Genomic DNA, 18,492 nt, shown 5'->3' on the forward strand with positions numbered 1-18,492 from the left:
CACTCTCACATATTCTCATAAACATGAATTTCCTATCCCAAGGAGCAGCAATCAAAAGCTTCAGGGAATAAAGTAACACCATTTTCAAATGGCTAATAATCACCTCCTTCCCCTCTTCATACAGTTTGCTGTTCTCTGTTCTTGAAACTGCTTATTTTTGCAAGGCCTGCATAATTTCTGTGTTTGTATCTCTGCAATGAAATTTCTTCCCTAAAGTCACAGACATTCTCTAGTTCTTTTTTTTGCAGAATATGTAAGGCTGCATAATATTTTTGCTGTTAAGGTTTTACACAATATTCCCACCTTTAAAGTTGAGTTTACAAACAGCTTAAGTTTAAAGAGCATTTCCATTAAATGACAGCTCTTTATAACCAGTGACACAGCTTGTTGAGGGGGTTATCATCTGTCAGCACGATGTTAAAATCTCTCAGGTTTTTCCCCTGAACACTTGAAAAGGGAACAATTTCAAGACAACAGCAAAACTCTGTGAACTAAGGTGAAGAAATTCTGAATTGCATGTAACGCTGGATTTGCTTTCAAGCAGCATCCTCTTGCAACCTTTGGTTTACCATTCAACATTAGTTTTGAATTAACAATTTTGCTTCTTATCAAAGATTGCTCCATCCTGCCAGCTAAACAGGCAGCACAGCCATTGACCATGCAAAAAATGAAACTGAGAGAACTCCCTGTGCCTTTTTAATAAGTGCTGCTGTGACTGCTACCCCCAGCCTCATGGCAATCTTGCTTCTGAAGTTCACACAACGTGGCAATAAAAGCATTTGGGATCTGCTTTCAAAAGATGCTTTTTGCCAGGCTACAAAGCAGGTAGGACAAACATCCACTGCTTTAAGGTTTGTTTTCCTGTTGATGTTCCCACTGATTCCTCCCCGGTGATTGGGTTTTTCGGATTGTTTGCTAAGAGTTTCAGCTTTCAAAACATTTCTTCTGATCCCAAAGGGGAAAAAGAATGTATATTTTTAAATAATAAAAGGAGAATCTAGAAAATATGCATAAGCTGCATTCAGCTCCAACTGGTCAGCACACTCTGCTGGGTATTCAGAATGAAAATTCAGTTTCAAAACTTCTGTTCAAAGCTAAGGTGGGACAGTGCAACCACTTCAACAGGAGTTTGCCACATTAACAGGAAAGGGGCTTAACCCACAAAAATGCAAAGCTGATATCTGCAATATTTCCTAGACTTGGACATTTTCTCAGAAGCAAGATAGGAATGAGGACATTTTGGCTCTACATAAAATTGTGGTGATAGCAAGGTTGTGGACTACCCCCAAGTCAATTGTAGAGATACATACTCCTATTCCTTTATTTAAGCTAAGGAGAACAAATAAACAAAAATTCAGCCTCAAAAGAAAATAAAGAAATAAAATCAAAGTAGGAAAAGATGTTGGTCATACAGTGTTTTTAAAAAAGCTTCTGCCAATTTTATTTTTGAAATAAAAAACAAATCTGTAGGTTGTATTTGCAACTTGGCAGTTTTAAGGTGCAATATCCAGTACTCTAGAGATGAAATATCTCTAAAACCCTGAAAAACCCCCATCAGAGCAGTTTCTTTCACTCATATTAACACTGACTATTAGAACTGATTAAATTTAAAGAGCCATCACCAATACTAGTAGATTTCATAAGGTTTGGATGTCAACCTTCTCTGATTCATGGAAATCTATATTTAAAGCTACAGACAGAGATTGAAACTCGACTAATTTAAAGTGCCACATCACCAGAACACAACTTCTGTGGTGACACTTCCTAGAGACCAGGTAGATAGAAAGGAAAAAGTAATTTTTATTCTATTCAGAGCAGAGAAATCATGAGGAGACTTGTGAATTTCCTTTTCTTTTCCAGATGAAAAAAAAAAAAGGCAGACTTTCAAACCATCCTCTGGAAGGCAGCTGCATTTGCCCTTGCCAAGACAAATCTAATACAAGTTACAGCAAACAGACTCCAAGCTTCAGTTAAAAGCTTCAGCTCTGCTCTGCAGTTCTAGTCTGTAATGCCACAAGGAAGGGATTCTCCTAGCTGACCTTTCCAACTCACAGTTCCCACAGGAACTGAACAAGACTGGTTTTCATGTCTAGTGGATCATGCACCTCTTCCCTCCATCCCTGGCAGAAAACAAGTGATTCAAGAAAATTTACAAGAATTTTCAAGATGCTTCAAGCATTTTCAAGTAGCTTCCACTAAAAGAGGGGGAAAGAAATCCAACATAGAGCAAGACATCTCAGTTGAGTGCTGTAAAATTACCTCCAGGGTACTTTGATCAGACATTCTCAGAGCCCTTTACAAAAAAAAAAAAAAAAAATTATAAATGTTATTCTTTCTTCCCTACTCTAGGGAAACTGATTGAAACAAATGAAGTAACTTGCACAAGGATATTCAAAGCCTGTGTAATTGTCTAATCTGGGCTCTACCTTCTGACTACCACTGCTGAGCCTTAACAGCTCCCTCTTTCCTCCACAAAGCTGCAGGCTTCAGCAAACAAAGCATTCCTTATAGCTAATTGGTATTGCACAGAAACTCAACTGCTCTTATTTACAAAACCACAGATTTATGTCAAGCAAAGCCAATTATGCTTAATGTTTAAACTATTGCAGGTGCTCAGTGACATTGTGCTAGGCAGTAGAAGTGAAATTGCTCTTTTAATGCATCTTGTTCCAACTGGGAGCATGTGTTTGATAATCAGTGCAAACTTAACAGATGGAGATCTTAATCCTCTCCATCAAGTTTTCTTCAGCACCCCCACCCCTCAAAAAAAAAAAAAAAAGGTGTCCCATGCATTTAGACTTAACTGAGGTGGTCTGTGAATTGTCTGGGACAGAACTTCCATTTTTTTTGGTGTGTGTGTTCGTGAATACAGTGCAAAACACACATTTAACCATTAAAAAGACCCTCCCAAAATGTACCAGCAGAAATCAGAAATCCATCTGGCTCTGCAAGGCCAGTAATGACCTCTGGTGAGCACCCAGTTAAAACCAGAGCTGCACAAAAGCAACTTCTTCCCAAGCCTTGTCTGAATCTGGAGTTCTTCATACTAATTACAAGGGGAAATTCCAGTTAGAAAATTAATTACAGTTAGAAAATTAAGGCAGTCATCAAACAGAAGACTGAACTGGGATGCTTCTGGCCACTCCTAATCTCATCTAGGAGGCAACTTTTCCCACAATATATTTCAGAACTATAATCCTCACTTTACAGTGAGGATTAAGACATGAGTATCCAAAATTTACTTTGTGCAAAGCAATCCAGAATGGCAACAGGTGACCTCAAACCCAAGCTTGGTGAAAACTGCCACAAAAGCAGGCTCTCCTAACGTTTTCCAGCTGTTTATTGCATCATTTTGCATGCACACACACATCCTTATTTTTTCTGTCCTCCAATTTTTTTTTTTTTTAATGTAAAAGCCACAAAATTTTTCAGAAGTGGAAAGCAGCTCCCTTCAAAGACCAAATCTTTAGAGTCTTTTGTATTGATTTCACTGTATGCTGGCACAAGATTTATATAATTTAGGCAGTGCCCTGTATGCACAAAGGATTCCATCAGCTTTGAATGGAGTCCTAGATGCTGCAGTTCAAGAAAAATTCCTGTCTGTTGGTTTTGAGTGCTAAATTGCTCTGTCATAACAGTGACATTGATTGATTGATTGATTTTTTTGCATGTAGATTCCTCTGCTCCACCAACTGAACTAAGGCCAAATTCAGCATCCAGTGCCCCCTTTTCTTCTGCCATCCCTCTGAAAGGCCAAACTCTTTATCAAATCTGATAGAAAAAAGCATTTCTCCTGTCCATGTGAGCATATTCAATATTCAACTCTTCATCCCAAAGCCCATTCTAAGGAGTTAACTCATCCTCTTTTTGTGCAGAATTATCCCCATCAGACAATTCAACTCAAATGGCTGCATGCTGTTATCTGCTGCCATCTCTTCTCATGTTTCAATTTCTGAGAAGAAAAAAAGACAGTGGTCTTGGGAAGTTTGAGGCCATTCAGCCTGAGAATGCAGCAAACAAAACTTTTTACCTTAAAATAGGGTTAAGTTTCTTGTTCTTGGTGTAAATGTTCCAAACCGCTGGTACTTTTGCAGTTAAAAATAAAAAAAAATAGCATTAGTTAATAAAACATCTACAGTCTAGTCATATTTATCTGCCCAAAATTTAAACTTTATCCCTTTATTACAGAGTTCTGCTTTTGTGTATAACTCTCAAATACATTGAGACTTTTAAATAGAAACGTTCAGGGTTAGATTAAGTCTCACAATAACAAAATCAGCCAATTTTGGGAGTGTTTAACACTGTGTAGATCTTCAAACTGGAAAGCATTTTACCAATAATTATTACCCCACATCTCCAGCTGCATCTACCCTTTCCCAGTCTTCTTTTCCTAATTCCCCTCACCCCCTTCAGCTGGGCTGCAATTAGTAATTTTGGTGCTAATACATTCCAGTCTCCCATTCTCCTATTTGCAATTTTCTCCGTATCATCCTGGAGGAATGACAAATCTCACAGTGTCGCTGCCAAGTGAGACTAGATGCCCCAGCATCAACGTTTCATGGCACACCTTATGGACTCATGGCTGGGATCTGGTTTCCAGTTTTATTTTTTGTAGAGCTCAAAGCAATTTGCAGAGAATGTTTGTGTCCTTTTCACTGACAGGGAAACAAAACAGCAAGAGGAGTACACAGGACTCCCACCACTGCAAACATCAACCAGCCAATAGCAGAATTCAAAATCACTTGTAAATTATACTGCCAGCAAGTAACTTGCTAAACAAACAAATTAGCATGTTTATTAATTTTTGACCACTCCTAAATACAGATATATGTGGATACTTATTTCCATTTAAAGATTAAAAACCTCTCTCCATCAACTGTGGCAAGCAGTGACCTCTCCTTGGCCCCCATGTGAATTATGACAGTGCAGCCTCCTTCAAGGCCAAATCCTATGAAGAATGCTATGTTGCTACCCTCTAAATAACATTATTATTCACCAGATAATTCATAAATACCAGAACATAACTCCACTTAAGTGCTGGGTAATTAATCCTTAGAGGGCTGGTAGATAAACCCCCCACCCCTCCCAAAATTTAGGGTTAAAATTTTATCAGGGTGAAATCCTATCAGGTTTTCTCCAAAGGAGACAAAATGGGAGAACTTTTCAGGACAGAATTATAATGCTTGATGGCTTTTTCATGCTTCAAAAGTTTTTCTCCAGGAAGACTTCCTCTGAACCCACTGGTGCAATCCTCATGCAGGTTGCTGTATCTGGGGAGATGACAGAAGGAAAATAACAAAATAATCATCCTCTAAGGTATGAGCTTCACCCATTGTTTAGATATAATTTTTTATATCATATATAAATACTTGTATAATACTTTTTGAGTTATAGTGACTTCCAAGTCCTGGACTTCAATGCAACCAAAAAAAAAGGAAAATACAAATATGCATTTTCCTAGAGCCTTTCAGAACTTCAGGATGAGAAGTATCAAACTGGGTGCAGACATTAATAATACCTGTACTGTGTCCTTTAAAAAAAATAATTATTAACACGGTTTGTTCCCTCAGAGAAATTTTAGTGTATTTTTTCTTATTCCCAGTTTTAAGGTCTGTTTTCCCCCTCTGCCTAAATCAGTGTTTAACTGAACAGTCTTCACTCTTATTCCTCCCTGCTCAGACTAGTCTTATTCTTCAAAAAAAGAAACAATTAGAATGGATTTAAAAGAAAAGCATTTCTAGTAAGTCAAAACTTGTATTACTGAAAAATGAGATACCTTTATTCTGAGGTGAAATGCTGAATTGAAATAAGCTTTTTTAAACGTTTGGTTTTTTATTTTTAGAAAGATTGGTGGTCAAAAAAATTCTTCATAAAAATATTAAGCTGTGGCAGAAATTTTTTTTAAGTTTAAACCCATTTTACATTAACATTTTACAACCAAAACCTCTTAGTTTCCAGCAGTAAATGCCACACACCCTTGCAGATAGAATATGATGAAAGAAAGAATACCATGCTCTTCTCTCTTTAGGGCTCTTTGTATTAATCAGACCTATAACTATTTAAGGTTAATTACATCAGTTTGTTGTAATTAAAAAAGGAAGCACCAAGCTTTCATTTTCTCTCACCTACCTGTGTGCACTGGCCCAGAACCCCAGCGTGTTCACCACCATTAAGGAAGCCAAGAAGAAGAAGAACCTCTCCAGTTTCCCTTCGTGCAGCAAGTGTGGGAACCAGCTGCCTGGTGAAGGAGACATGGCAGCAGAATTAGTTTGCCTTGCAGCAGGAGATGTGCAGGCTCATGTGGAGGACAGGGGGATAACTCAGGATGAGACCCCCCCCAATAGCTGTTTTCACCCTCACAGCATCCATGGGAGTTTTTGGGTACTCTTGCTTTGCAGACGGGCACTAGAGCTCTAAAGGGACTAAAGAACTGCCCTAATAAATCTGAATTGGAGCAGAGAACCTGATCCAGCATTGCAGGGCCATCTCCCACCTGCAGCATCCTGCTAAACCTAAGGCAGCCATGAAAATCTTAGGAAGAATTAAGGTGAGCTGTAGAAATCCTTGCTTATCTCTCTCATGCTTATAACAGTCTCTTTTTAATAGAAAGAGTTAAAAAATATTTTTAAAATTCAAAATATTAAAGGCATTCACTTGGAAGGTGCTCCATTACCATTTTACTTTGCCTTTCTTTTACAGCTGCCTTTACCCATGAGCCTGTAAGGTTTCCTCTTCTTTCATTTAGTGTTTATTTGCACTAATCAGACTTTTTTAAGCCAAGGTTTTTGGAGCAGTGTCTGGGCCATTTTGGCTCTCCTTTCAGCAGCTACTTGCACACAGAGATTTCTCTGCCTGTGCATTCCTGTGCACTCCAGCTTGTGGCTGTATTGCTTTCAGTGTCCACTGCAACCAGCCTGCAAACAAGCTCAGCTGGCAAATAACTGAATAACTCTGGAAATGAAAATGGTTAAAAACACAACCAGCCCCAGTCAGTCTGCAACTGAAGGCAATCAGTACCAGAATCAACTATAGCAAAACCATCAGACCAAGGTGAAAAAAAAAAAAGTTCCAGCAGAAACTGAAGTTACAGAATGTCAGAGAGCTGTACAGTGCTGCAATGACCATGTACATTATTTGGGAATACAGGATATTTATTGCCTTTGAGGAAGGCAGATAGACTGCCTTCATCAGCAGTTAATGGAGAAATGAAGAGTGTGAAAGTGATGGTGATGAGAATGTCATGTCCACACTCTCCACAGCTCAGGGGGGCTCACATCAGAGCAGTTCCCATTAGCAGCTGGAATATACCAGACATGAGCTTATTTTTCTGCTGTTTAGTTCTCTTTAAAAAAAATTCAGTTGCTCTCATGCTCCAAGATCATTCTGTGATGCAAAGCAGTGATTATTGGGAGATTTCGATTAAAAGTATACCCTGATCTGAACTACACCTGCACCAGTGTGCCCAAAGTCACCTTTCCCTTGCATCAAAGTCTGGTATCAAATCCTGCCCATCTAAATAATGTGGCTATTCACCCCTTGATTGAGCTAATGGGGAAAGAAAGGAAAACCAGACTTCTTACCACAGCTATATTGTAAAAACCTGATGGCCTTAACAGATCTTTTGGCCACTAATGCCACTTTTACACATTGATTGTCATCCTTAGATATTTTTCTAGTTAGAGACAAAGAGCAGTTCCACAGCATGGGAGAGAGACCAGCCAAAGGATTACACCCTGCCAAACACACATCCATATATTTACATTTTTCTCTTCCCTTCATATCTTAGAGATATAAACACACTTCTTTTCAGAGCTGTTGCCTTTAGTTCTCCTGGGACTGGCAGAGAACAAGTGCCACCAGTTCTCCCAGGCTCCTGCACAGTTGTCTCCATGCCATGTTACATTTTTGCCACCACCACACCTCTGCCTTCTCCCTTCCTTTTGCAGCATTATCCCAGAGCCAGTTTTAAAAACCCTTCATCCAACACTGCGAGCTGCCTGAGCTCCTAGGCGCTGTAACTTCATTTTAGTAGCTTATAAACTTTTACTGTCATCATTCACAAGCGGATAGTTTTTCATTTTGCATCCCCCAGGGGCAAGGGAAGGCAGAGCCAGAGCATGGGGATGTGATGAAAGAGAACTCATGCACGGGGGTCTGCACTGCAGCTTGTCAAAGCAGAGTTCCTGCTGCCTGCTGGGTTATTCACCTTGGCTAAGCTAACTGCAGGAGCAGCAGGAGCTTCCTCATGGAATGGCATTTCCAGTGGAACCTGAACAGAAAACATATACTTAAAAAGTTGATTAAAAAAAAAAATAAATTGCAGCTTCTGAGTTTCAGAGGTGAATTTGCTCCATTCTCTGTGTTATCCCTGATAAAGGCACCAGAGAAAAGCACTGAGACTGGGGCTGCTTGGTGCTGTGAGGGCAGGAGGGCAGCCTGGCCAGCAGATCTGGATTCCACTCCCACTTCTCCATGGTCTGGGTCAAAGATCCTTGTTCTGTCTCCTCCCTAATTCTTTTAGGAGTTACCAGTGTTTAAACAGTGAGGCCAGGATAATGACAGAGAGCCTTTGGAAAATCCAAATTATCAACAGGACAGGCAGGGAGACAAATCAGGCAGGATGTGGTGAGGCTCCAGCTGCCACAGAGCACACAATTTCTCTGCAGTTTCCTGCTCAGTCCAAAGCAAGAGGTGGGATCAGGGCTTTCTTTTCCCATCAGACAACAAGGCTTGTTGTCCCTTCTTCTACAGAGGAACAAGGATGGCAGCAGTCCTAAGGATATCCAGACTATAATGCTTCCAGTATACATTTTCATCAGTGGGTGCAGCAAAAATTAATAAAACCCTTTCCTACTTACAGCCAAAAAATAATTACTTCTCACTCTTTTTTTCTTTCATTACTTTTCCTTTTAATTTTTTTTTCTCCCCATGAAATAGGGGATAAACCTGAACTACATTTACATCTGCCCATACTCACTTTAAAGAGAATCCTCTTCTCTGCTTGCAGGAGGTGTTGAGAGAAAAGTCATCAGTGCTAGAACTTCGCCCAGGTGTTGCAGGTACCCAAACTCCCTTCAGATGCTCTCCCCCCTGACCCCACCAACACCTCCCACAAGCTGTCTGCAGGCTCCAGCACCCTCCTCTGCTGCCTTTGGGGTTCATGCTCTCAGGATTTCACTCTCAGCCATGAACATCAGCGACTCCCTGGGCCAGGTTTTGGTTTTGCTGGAATTAGGCACCCTGGGCACTGCTGTGATTGAGGAGTCCAGCATTCCCCATCCTTGCCTCAGCATGTAACACACTAACAATTCACTTTCCCCCAAAAGACACTGCCTTTGGGCTCTGTGCATCTTTGTCTTTTCTGTGGAGATTGCCAACAGAAGTGGCAATTACAAGGTTGGTTTGTCACACAGATAATTGCTCACTGGGAATTAACTTTCTGCAACAAGCTCCTGATTTCCATTTTTATTCCAACAATAGAAATACTTAGTAGCATGAATCACCACAAAGAAACATAAGTTTCCTTCAGGTGCACTATTTTAAATAGATTTTCTCTACTGGTTAGAGGTGAATTGCTTATGTATTTTATGGCAAATTTAGAACAAGTTAGAAAATGAAGTCTGTTCCTCAAGTCTGCTCTGCAATCATGGGAATAAAGCACCTGGTAAACTTTCACTGACATTTTGGAGTCCTATCAATTTTGCATCAAAAATCACTCAGTCCAAGAAGAAGGAATAATTTACCAAAAATTTACCAAATTTACCAGTAATACCAAGAGGAAACAACTGATCCTACCAAAGCAGGCAGAGGTGGAGGTGAAGCAGAGATTAGGATATGGACAAAAACTTTTCTGGGCTGTTTCTGGTGGGTGACTGACACCAAGGAGCTGCTGGCAATACCAGCCATTGAACAAAACCTAAAAAAGACCAGTCTTTGACAAATATTAGTGCACACAGCGTTGCTGCTGATCTGGTGGCACCCTCAGAGAGGCATCCAAGATTTTTGCTGATTTTTTGCACTATCCTATTTGATTATGGGGAAAACCTTGAAGAAAAAAACAAATGCCAGAAGTTACTCTATCCTGTACCATTGCTGCATTTTTGGAGCTATCCTGTAACCTATGCTATGATTATAAAAAAAATTAATTCGTATTTTAACAAGGTTTATATTGCCTTCCATCATTTCATCAACTTAGTGGGCATATATTTAGTGTTTGGTCATATCCAAATTAAAGTCTCACTCTGCCTCTAATCCCTATTAGCTAAGTAGGCACCAGTGGCCACCACCATCTGGACTGCAAGAAATATCCTTTAGCTTTATCATCTTTGGTATTTAGAATCACACAAGACTAAAATGACAAAAAGAACCAAAAAACCCAAACTCAAACCACAGTCCCCTCCCCGTGATTCCCTAAATACAAGCAGGAAAGCTGTGTCTGGGGCAGCTTCCTTCCTCTGACCTTTTTTATTTTTATTTCTTTCTTACATATTTATATTAATATTTTTAGAGAAATATATTCTGAAATGATTGGCATAAGAGGACAGGTTTTGTCTTGCATCTTCTTCCGTTAAAATGTTAGGAGAGGTAAGAGATCCAAAAGAAAGCAGTTTCCCAGCTTGTACTGAAAATATCACTGTCACCCATCATCTGTTTGCACTCGTCAGATTTTTTAAAAAAAGTCTTATTTTATCATATTCACACCATCCTCCATAGATGCGTTAAAAATGATTAATGCAGCTTTGACTGTGACTGATATCTGATCAACTCTGCCAATAAAAACCCAAATAAAATTCTAAACTAGTGGCATAAAATAGGATATAAAAATGTTTAAATTTTGTCGACACCCTCTGTGCTTCAACACTTCAAAATACACAGTGGAGGATCTACTTCGCTGCAGGAACATGGAAAAACATGGTCTGAGTGCTGGAGATGGGAGAACCAGAAATAGTCTTGGCTCAGGTTGCAGTGAAACAAGAATCATGGGACAAGACAAAAGCATCCATAGCCCAGGAGTCACTCACTAAGCCTTGTTAAATCTCACAGAACCATTTCATCAACACTATCCTCTCTTGCTGCAAAAGAGAAAGAACTCCCTCTTCCAATATAAATCAATTAGTAAATTAGCTGAGCCTTTTTTTAGGAAGAAAAAAAAAAGAATTCTGGTTGGTTTGATTTACTCCCAGTTTCATAAATTGTCCAGATACTGAATATTTACAAGCTCTTTAAACAGATCTTAAAATAAAAGGTAAAAATCCTGATTTGTGTTATTGGAATTTAATTTGACTTCATAAGGGCTACAAATTTGATACCTACAGCAGTCATCTTTAGTGGGTTCATTAGGCAACCACTAGGTTTTACTAAATTAAAAAAAAAAATATTTTGCTGATTGTAATGAGCACCAAAGTCCACTGTAGAAGCTGTCCACTGTAAAAATCGTGTGTGTAACATTTCCTGCCAAATTAGGGGAAAACCAAAACTGAGCCTAAAATGCAGTTTTATGTTTTGCTGTAGTCTATCCCCACCTCCAGAAGTCTGATCCTAAACCTCCTGTGATCCAGGAGTCAGCAGGACAACAGCCTGGGATGAGCAGAGGAGCGTCAGAACACAAACTCACAGGAAACATCACCATCATTTGCAAGCTGTGAATTGTGTGGCAACATGGAATTATTAATCTTATTCAAGCAAGGAACACTGAGAAAGAGATACCCAGTGAGATCCTAATTATTTTTAAAAATAAAAAGTGAGAGCCCAATAATATGTTGTTTACATATTAATAGGGCAAGTAATCCCTAACACTCTCCTAACTCGAGCAACAGAGCAATCACCAAGCATTTTCCACTTGATTTTCCCTGAAGCTTTTTGGGTTTTGCAGAGGACTTTTCCTGCTTAGCAGTAGTCATTCCCATCACAGCATCTTAATCTGAATACAGAGTGTCACTGATTCCCTTGGAAATTCCAGAGTGACTTTTGCTCAGGATAATGGTGCAGAGTCAATTCCACCTACAGGAACAGCAGGTCTGACAAAGTTACACAAAACAGCTTTGGAAAAAGAAAAAAAAAAGAAAAGCTAATTTGAGAAGTTTGCCCCCCAACTTTCTAAGAGTAAGGAATATTTTAGCCAGAAAACTTTTCAGTTTGCCCAGGAATCCTGAGCAAAAGGGGTCAGAATGTGGCAACTGCAGCCTGTGGATTTAGAGTTCAGCCTTCTTGGTCTCAACCAGGATAAAAACTCACCATCTCTGCTAAAACAGTATTTTTGGCAAGAAAAGAACTTTTTTTTTTTTTAATCAATTAAATTATTCCACAAAAAAAGGATTAGTCACCTTGATAGAAAACCAGACAAAAACCTGCCGAATTGCAAATCAAATGCAAAAATTGGTTTCCTCTATCACAGAGTGCAGAAATACTCAGTAAAGAAATCAATTACATAATAGTGACACAACATAGGCAAAATATTTTGGTGCTGACATTATGCCTGATTATTTTGTAATTATTTCCAAAGTCAAACTGCAGTAAAATGTCAGTTTTACTGAATATTTCAATCTCATAAAAATTAATAGTTTCCATATCTTGGAGGGAGGGGAAAGAAAAAAATAATCATTAATACAGTCTGTCTTAAGCTGTTTGTTTAATTTACCCCATATTGTACTGAACTCACAATAATGAAAAACAACCTTTTCCACCAGGGGATATTCAAGGAGCTCAGCTCTCCACACTGGGTTTCTTGGGGCTTAATAGTTCTTTGCCTGATTCATTTGTGTAGACATTCCTGTCTTTTACCCATCTCCAGGTGATGTTTTATACCTTGTAATAAAATTTTAATTGGATTTTTAACTTAAAAACAGGACTGCATGCCAAAACATCGTTTGTTCGTTCAGATCTTGTGAGTAGGAATAAAAATTTCTTGTCACACTTTCAAGACTCCCATTTCTGCTTGGTTTTAAATTGCATGAATCTTTACATAGGAAAGAGAAGAACCCAAAACTTTGACCCTAAACAGTTACAAAATCCTGCACCAGTTTACAGTGGTGTCATGGATTAGGGCCAGCAGCTGGGGTCTCTAATGAAAAATTCTCTGTAACTCTTCCACCAGAGCTTGTCAATGGCATCTTCACAAATATTCCCTCAGCAAGTGGGACTATTTCTAATTTGGGAACAAATTTGGGATGCCTCTCCCTCAGTTCAAGAACTCAAGTGCTTCCCTTGCTAAATTTACTTGTGGAACAAATCTTTTCTGTATTGAACAAAGATTCAGCAGCAAAGGAAAAATGACTTTAAGGCATTGCTGGCTTAATTCAGAGCTCCCACTAAATGCACCTCAAGAGGCTGAACCTGCAGGAACTCCTGAAACAGGGAGGTTTGTGGGAATGGCAGCATTCATCTGCAGAAGGACAAGCCCACAGCAGACAGCACTGTCACAGAAGGTGGCTGTTCCAAAAGCTGCCCAAAGGCAGAGGAACCAGGGGGTGCAGGAGAGTGATCTCCCCAGACAGCTTGGAAACCTCAGCCCTGAAACCTCAGTGCTGTCCCACACTGGGACAGACAGAAGGAATATTCCCCATTCCTCAAAGTTCAGGTCTTGCTCTCAGGGCCAGAGGCTTCCATGTTAGTGTGAATAACACAAATGTACTTCATGAACACAAAAAGGTGCTTCCTGGCCAATTTATTTTCAGTCTTCCAGGACACAAGTACAGAGATTGGACTGGAGGACTTCCTGCAAGATGCCATCCTCTAATTACTCCGACTATCAAAACTAAGATGACTCATTAAAATTGGATGAATACAGCTGGAAGGCTATTTCCTATCTTAATTCCATCTTAATTGTGAGAGCAAATCAATAAAACTTTGGCATCCCTTTTAATTCTGCTGCCTGATTCTCCAAATCAATAATATTAGAAAACTGCTCAGGAGCACCCACCATGAGCATACTCTTACCTTGAGTGCCTGCGTGGGCTGTCTGAACAATGAGAGCTCCCACAAAGCAGCCAGCTCCATTAAAGAGAGCTAAAAAATGCATGGAAATCCCTCTCATTCTGTCAGGCACAAGCCAGAATGAAAGTAAGGAACCTTAGGAAGGAAGCAGAGATGGTTAAAAGTTAAAAAAGAAAACTAAAGAGTTAAATAATGGTAGAACATAGATAACAAAAAAACCTCAAAGCATCTCTAGTAGTGAATTTTCATATTTTATGCAGAGAACTACTTGCTGCAGAGGTGCAATCAGATGTACCCTATAACATATCAATATGTACCCTGTAACAAAGCATTATCTGAACTGCCTAAATGAATACCTGTAATAACCTCCCCACACACAGCTATCCAGATTCCACAAGTGCAGGAAGATCTTTCACCCAGACATTTGCTTGCACCTTTCAAAACCTCAGCCAAGAGCAGAGAAACACCACCACAGCCAGTAAGCATGAAGACAAAGGATGGGATATTTAATTCAGAACCTCCTATCTCAGAGCCAGTGCAGCACAGCCACTTGTAAATACTTCCAAAATCTGGAGCTCTGCCTTAATTTGGACAGTTAGCTTGCTTTACCTTCAGGCTGGACAATGCTCCTGTTCCCTGGAGTGCAGCCCCCAAGCTCACTGGCTCATTTTTAAGACCTCATTCCTCACTTTCTTGCCAGAAGGCTAAACACCAAAAGCAGCAGCAGCTTTGGTGGAGAGGGGAAGCTGCAGCATGCTGCTGTAGCACGGATGCCTATAAATAATCCCACCAGCTGTAATTTGGCTGTAACAGCAAGACTTTATGATAGCTGTTCTCTTTGTGCAATTTTCACTGATCACTAAAAACTTTTCTCTCCTCATTTCACTCCTTGAGTTCTCCTCCACACTTTTTCTCCCAACCCCAGAGTGTCCCCACCTGTTTTATTTGTTGAATTAGAATGACCTCCAGCTTGAAAAACTTCCCAGCAGAGGGTCTTATTTGGATGCTGAGTTGCCTGAAGCACCTCTGAATACAAATGAAACTTTGCAATCACCATCTTTCACCATTCTTAATTGGGATGTCCAAATGAGAGCTTTGAAAACATATGAAAGAAAAAAATACCACAAACAGTGTTTTCTTCCTCACTCACAATAGGAACCAGAAGCCTGAGGGCAAGAGAAAGCAGGTGAGCTCGGGTCACTACCTGTAGATGCAACAGCCTGAAGCACTGTACAGCAAACTTGAGGCCCTAAAAGGCTTAAAAGTTGTTCCTCCCTTCTAAAAGCAGAGGTGCAAAACATGCATCTTGGACAAATTCAGCCTGGCTAATTGCATCCTACTTACCTAAATTACCCCTGCTGTTTCAATAGCCTGCTCCACTCCTCCCTTTCCCCACAGTGCTGCTGGGAGCTGTTAAACAGCTGCTGCATTTCCCCCTGGAGACTATTGCAATTTATTGGTGGGCAAAGCCATCCCCAGTATATCCTCCAACTAACAGAGCTGTAGCTTCCTGCTTTAAACCACTGGGGTTACAAATTCAGCCTGTCAGAGGCTAGTGAGAACTTTGTGGCTCTGTTGAGGAGAGCAATACCATTGTTTGATTTCATTTTTCAGATTTCCTTAGTGGCAGATATTATTCTAAGAGATGCTCACGTCACCTGAAGCAGATTATTCAAAACTCCTTTTAACAAAATAATGAAAAATATTGTATAAACACAGTTCTAAGTATCAGGGACCAAATTATAGAATAGCTTGGGTTGGGAGGGACTTGAAAGGTTCCTCCATTACCAGCCCCACTGCTTTGGGCAAGGACACCTTCCACTAAACAAGGCTACTGAGAGCCCAGCCTGGCCTTGAACACTGCCAGGGATGCAAGAGTCACATCCTGGTAACCTGTGCCAGAGCCTCAGCACCCTCACAGCAAAGAATTTCCTCCTGATATCTAATCTAAACCTACTCTCAGTATGAAGCTGCTCCCCTTTGTCCTTTCACTACATGCCCTTGTAAATAATCTCTGTCTCTTGTAGGCTCTTGTCAAGTACTGAAATGACAATTAAGCCACCTTGAAGTCTTTTTTCCAGGCTGACCAACCTCAATAAGAGAGGGACTAATGAAAATAAAGAGTTCAGTGTGCCAAAACTAACACCTCCAACCAAGCTCATCAGAAATGAGCTGTCTCCTTTCTTCCCTCTGCTTAAGAGAGTCAACATTCCCCTCCTCAGCTTGGATCATGCACTTTCAGGTCCAGTAAATTATTATAACAACTGAATTTGACCTTCTGCATAAGAAAGGCAGATGTCAGGAAAGGTGGGACAGCTCTGCCAGGGTCTAGGCTGTCACTGACATCCATGGAGATTCACTGAATGGGTCCTGAACAGCAATTCAGTTCAAACTGAAGTAGAAAACCAGAGCTCAGTTCAGAAGCCTGAACTGAATGCAGAGACTGGAGATGATTGAGTGGACCTGGGGGAAAACCAGGCTCCTCTCCATCAGCAGCTGCAAGTGCCAGACTGCAGAGAGCTGGCTTGTCCTGCCTGCACAGCCAAGGCACTCTGTCACAAACAGGGCCAGGCACCAATTTTTACCAGGAATGCAGACCTTTTTCCCCATCAGCTACAGCAATATCTTATTTTAGACACCTCCCTTTAGCTTTTTATCTGCGAGTCTTTAGACTTAGTCCCATTCTTAAGTCACACCTCTCACTGCAGCTCTAAGCACGATGCTTAATCCCTATTTAAATGGGGAAGGACAGCTTTTCTTCCTAAGAGATTATAACCACAATCCTTTAAAAAGGTCTTTAAAAAAAAAAAAAAAAGACAACTCCTAAGATGGAGTTTTATTTCTTTTTTAAAGGCTAATGTAACCTTCCCGTCACTGGACTCCGGTTGTGTCCCGGTGTGCTAGATTAAAAGGCCTTATTCTACCAGCAATATTCTTCTCCTGCTTTTGCATGAAAAGACTGTAAGCAAGTCACCTCCTCACCTTTTTTTTTGTTAAGCTAAACAGAGAAGGTCACAGTTTTCAGTTACACTTAGCCTGTAACCTAGAAACCAAATTACCTGCCTAGAAACCTGTCTCAGTTAAGTACTTGAGAGCTATCAGATGAAGAGGCATTATGAAAGTGCTAAGTATTTAAAACTAGGGAAAATTACCTTTTTAATGACAGACTGTGACCCACAGCTCTCGGTAGTCTCAGAGTATAAGAATGAAGCTGAGACACTGAAGTTATTTCCTGCTCTTAAATACAAACCTGAACATTTCTGGGGCTGTACTGGAACAAGAGACACTCAACCCAGAGAATTAAATGCCTGCAGAGATCAGCCAGTCAATTACTTTACCTGTGTCTCTAAGTGAATGTTGCCGAGATTATTTTTATAATACTAACTTTTTTTTTTTTATTTTAAAAGCTCTGCAAGGTAAAACACTGGTAAGCACTCTGCATGCTCCTCAGAAGAAAACAAGCCTCAAAAATGTCAGCATAGACCCAGAAAAGTAAATTATGGAAAGCAGAAAAGGTTCAGAGTCACAATCAAGAGTATGACTCCATAATGTGTGGATGGCAGGCACAAGCTGAGCTCTGAAAAGCAGGAGTGTTTATCTCTGGCTCCATGTCACAAGCTAAGACATGAGGAGCTGGGGAGGCATGTTCTCATGACTCCTGATGGGAGCACTAACAAAAACCTTGCAGCTGCCTACGCCCTTCTCCAGGTTAACCTGTCCCTTTTACCTGCCCACATATGCTCTGTGCCAGTGAAAAACAGTAATCATTCCATTAGCTGGGCCCAAAAAATCAAAATTACTTCACCTTGCTCCGACTGGGAGGTGGTTCCAGAGCATAACCACAGCTCTGCTCTCAGGTGTGCTTTTATTCCATCTCAATAAAATCATCACAGGAGACTCCAGCTCAGAAGGGGTCTCAGGAGCTCACTCACTCCTGGAGCAGGTTCAGCTCCAGGACCAGACAGGGAATTGTGCTGCCCAGGGACCTGGCTGGGCTGTGCTCCCTTCCCCTTGATCTGGAACATCACTGCTCATCCTGAGCTACAGCCAGCAAGACAAATCACGCTTCCCTGAAGCAGGTAAAGCACAGATCTGCTCATTAAGCCCATGGAAGAGAGCCAGGGATAAAATATCAGACAGTAATGATTTTTAGGCAGCTGATCCAGTTCTCTGAGAACCAGGACATCCTTCCCTTTAGCCAATTTGATTTTACTTACAGGAGGGAGTCACCAGGGCTTCAGCCACCCCGAGCAGGATGTACTGAGGAGCCAGGTGGAAGCAAGGCATGGAGGAGACCAGGAGCAGCTCCTCGGACAGAGTCTGCTCCACCTGCGGGAAGCGCTTGCGGTGCATTTCGGAGAAGCCAGCAGCCAGCACGGAAAGAGCAGCAGAAAAGTGACCTACAACTGGGGGAAGAGCACAGGGCGTTCACCAAGGACACACTCACAGGACCATCCTGGCTCCAGAGTGCAGCAAACTCCTAAGAAATGCAAAAGAAGCTTCCATCCCCACCCCAAATCATTTTTAATGGACACCTAACACAAAGAGCGCTTGCTATGT

At 40.7% G+C, this 18,492-nt stretch overlaps 1 protein-coding gene across 1 annotated transcript in view; it reads right to left on the bottom strand.

Moving 5' to 3' along the window:
• Positions 1-5,125: 5,125 nt before the first annotated feature.
• SLC15A5 (solute carrier family 15 member 5) overlaps positions 5,126-18,492 on the bottom strand; it is a gene marked incomplete at both ends in the record, with an annotated part of 28,077 nt that continues 14,710 nt past the window's right edge. Inside the window, 4 exons of the mRNA XM_084206107.1 lie at positions 5,126-5,270; positions 6,130-6,238; positions 13,936-14,067; positions 18,150-18,338. Coding sequence (XP_084062233.1) covers positions 5,126-5,270; positions 6,130-6,238; positions 13,936-14,067; positions 18,150-18,338 — 575 coding nt within the window. The remainder of the gene's footprint in view (positions 5,271-6,129; positions 6,239-13,935; positions 14,068-18,149; positions 18,339-18,492) is intronic.

Source organism: Fringilla coelebs (genome assembly GCF_963513975.1).
Source record: "Fringilla coelebs genome assembly, chromosome: 5".
Lineage (NCBI taxonomy): Eukaryota > Metazoa > Chordata > Aves > Passeriformes > Fringillidae > Fringilla > Fringilla coelebs.